The 3432-nt window shown below is 45.9% G+C and overlaps 1 protein-coding gene across 3 annotated transcripts in view; it reads left to right on the top strand.

Moving 5' to 3' along the window:
* Nucleotides 1-3432, top strand: part of PHC2 (polyhomeotic homolog 2) — a 22788-nt gene that overhangs the window by 9406 nt on the left and 9950 nt on the right. For all 3 annotated transcript variants that reach the window (XM_072426201.1, XM_072426203.1, XM_072426202.1), the window contains exon 8: nt 354-673. In XM_072426201.1, coding sequence (XP_072282302.1) covers nt 354-673 — 320 coding nt within the window. The remainder of the gene's footprint in view (nt 1-353; nt 674-3432) is intronic.

The raw sequence follows: 3432 nt of genomic DNA on the forward strand, positions 1-3432 counted from the left end.
CCCATCCTTCCACACGCGGTACATACAGGTGACACGTATATACTTGTACATGTGTGTCCCCGTCCTTCCACACGCGGTACATACAGGTGACACGTATAGACTTGTAGATGTGTGTTCCTGTCCTTCCACACGTGGTTCATACGTGACACGTATATACTTGTACATGTGTGTCCCCATCCTTCCACAGGCGGTAAATACAGGTGACACCTATAGACTTGTACATGTGTGTTCCTGTCCTTCCACACGTGGTATATACAGGTGACACGTATAGACTTGTAGATGTGTGTTCCTGTCCTTCCACACGTGGTTCATACGTGACATGTACAGACTGTATGTATTCTTTTTCTTCACAGCCTATTCTCCACATCTTGTCCAGGAACCAAAGCCGGTTCTGCATCAGTTTGTCATCCAGAATCAGCCTCATATTCAGCCCCGTCCAGTGCTGCCCCATACGCAGCCCCTCACCCACCAGCCACAGGTGTCCCAGGGTCTCTCCTCTCCACCTATCACATCCCAAGCTCCACTGGTTCCGTCTTCCTCGTCTGTGGAGGCCGACAAGCAGAATCCCAGCTCTGTGCATCCAAGCTTCAGAGGACAAGATGGTGCCGTCCAGTGCAGAATTCTCCCGCCAAACTCAGCCGTCATCTTTCAGATCCCGAGCGCCCAGTCAATGGTGAGTTAAGGAGATGGGGTGGGTGGAAGACACGTGAATGTGATTGATCCATTTCTGCTCAACACTATGCCGTGGCAGTAGTGTCATGTGATTTATGGGGGGGGGGGCCAGACCTAAGGCCAATAAGTATCACACGTGTTCAGCAGTTGTGTTTTTCATTCTCTACCCTGCAATTCACAAGTAATATCTAGGACCTGACCTGGTCCACATGTGGGTTACATGCCAATACGCACCATGTCCTCATAGAACACATTGCCCATTAAGTTCAGAGACGCAAAAATAAAATTATCATTCAGCATTTCTCTTCACAGAGAAATTCACATGTGGTGATCCTGCCAGACCACTGGATGCTGTAGATCTTCCTCTAAAGTCCTGAGCACACTATGATTGCATATCCGTGACAGTGTAGTCTTGTTGTGTTCCCATATCTTTTATTGGGACCTAATCGGCACCGTGGCTGTAGTCTCGTTATCAGCCAATGAAATCTTAGTGGGTATTGACACTGCCCTGCAGAGCCTGACCCGGGGTCCTGGCTGAAGTCCATACTTAGGCCACATGTACACATTTGTGTGGTACTCGCAGGATCCTTCGGATGTAATCCTCCCCCCACATACATACATACACACTCATTGTGGAGCAAGAAGGATTGGAAAATGGCGATCAATCAAAGCCAAGGATCCCCCTGCCACCACCAGCATAACTCATTTGCTTCCAGTAGGAGTAGAACCACTTTCTCTGCAACTGCAGCCATCCAGATGTGAGTGTCACATGTGGTGCCCACTGAATAGGAGATGGTATCCTGGAAATGACCCCCTGGCTCCGGGGCCCACAGCAGACACTTTTCGGGCATTGTTTGGTTATTACGTGAGCTGTGGCATTTCCTCTGCGCTTTTCTGGTGTCTCAAAAAATTCACATTGGTTGGAGAGTTGGCCAGTCAGAGTGGGAGCTCCTAAATGTTATTAGGCTGTTGGACATCTCTAAAAATTCTGTTTATTGCCTCTGTCCACAGGGTAAAGGTTTACGCTGACTAAGCACACGTGTATTATTTTCCACTACATTGTTCATTCTTGCATAAGGCCACACAACAATCTAGTCTGCAACTCTTCTGTCCACCTAGAGGGTCACCTTCTGCCATACAGCCTATGCTACCCATTGTTGTGGCGGTGTGGGCGCTTCATACCCTCAGCATGATAGCTGCTGTAACTGGGCACAAAACTGTCCCACTGCAGCTGTGACCATGGCTCACATTCACCTAACAGGAAAATTTGTGAGATTTTATGACCATTTAGTCCAGTTCATTGCTGACTATAACCACAAAGGTTCTTCCCCAGATCAGTCTGCTCCCAGCTTGTTTGTGTCCATCTCAGGGGTCCCCCGCTCTCTGATCTTTGCCCAGTCTTTTGTTTTTTCATACTTTTTATCAGTTTATAGAAGATGTCCCTGACAGGTGGAGGGCCTCTTTAGGTCTCACTTTCTGCCTGGTGTTCATATAGGTCCTCTCTCCTCCAGAGTCTTCCCCTTGAGGTCTGAGTGTTGTCCAGGGTGCTGTTTCCAGTGTTAGCGCTTCTGTGCTGTACTTATGCACCCCCATTGTTGAGTAATTAATCAGTCATGGCCGGGCTGACAATATATTCCTGATGAGTAACCGCCCACAGTGCTTAGGTTGAGGCCTGACTCTGGAAATCAGCGATGGAGTTCTCACTTTAACCAGACAGCACCAAACAGAGCGTTCTTTCCCTGAAGATCTCACAAAGCACCAGAGATAATTTTTTTCCATCAGCCGTAGTTTCCTGTGCTGCCCATGAATGTTGGGCCTGTTGGAAGCCTACAACATGGACGTTCACCTTGTCACCTCTTTCATCGTCTCCCCACCGGTGATATGACTGGTTGACCAATCTCAGATCTGCTGCTTCAGCATCTGGCTCCAAGGTCAGGAAAGGTAAATCTTCATTGCTGAAAGCTCTGAGGTCTAAGAAGGAAATATCAAAGGTTTTGCCTCTCTTCCAGAGGTGTGAAAAATTCTACATCCTCCACTGATCTTCATATGAAATGAGTAAATTGTAGTGACAATGATGAAACATGAAGGTCTAATCGTTTTACCAGAGCTTCACCTTCCTCCTGATATTCTGTCTCCCAGGTACGGGAATGTTCAGTAAAAATGTGGAAACCTGTGATGGCTTCGAGGGGTTGTTACACTATACCTCTGGCGTGCAGTCATATTGGAGGAGCTGTCTCTTTTGTCAGACTTCCATCCCAGGGAAGGAGCTTTTCTCCATTGTTGGCTGCTGTTTGATCTGGAAGTGTCCTCCCCTTCTCTGGATGGGGGTTGATCATTCCAAATTATGTTCATAGATTGGGGCTCTCCCTTCCTCGGCAGTCCGATAAGGAGCTACGGCTGATAACACTGGGGAACGCATTTTTTGTTGAGTTAGATCTTATACTTGCTTTTTACTAATTTTTGAGTGATGGATCCTGAAATGATCCCAGGGTCATGTTATCACATCCAGTTTTTGTGATACAGGGTATTCCTCCATTTTTGTCAAAAAACATACAAATTTTACATACAATGAAAAAATAATGAAATAATAACTTGAATGTACTGTTATTTAAATTTATTTTTTTCATATAACAGATTTTTTTGTTATTCAATGACATTTTTTTTTAAAAGTAAAACATTTGAAAATTAATCAGGTAAGCGGTTAAGGTAAAAATTTAGGCATCTAGCTTTTCCTGGAGTGTTCAGTGTTAGGACAATCCC

The sequence above is a fragment of the Pyxicephalus adspersus genome, chromosome 11 (genome assembly GCF_032062135.1).
Source record: "Pyxicephalus adspersus chromosome 11, UCB_Pads_2.0, whole genome shotgun sequence".
Taxonomy (NCBI): domain Eukaryota; kingdom Metazoa; phylum Chordata; class Amphibia; order Anura; family Pyxicephalidae; genus Pyxicephalus; species Pyxicephalus adspersus.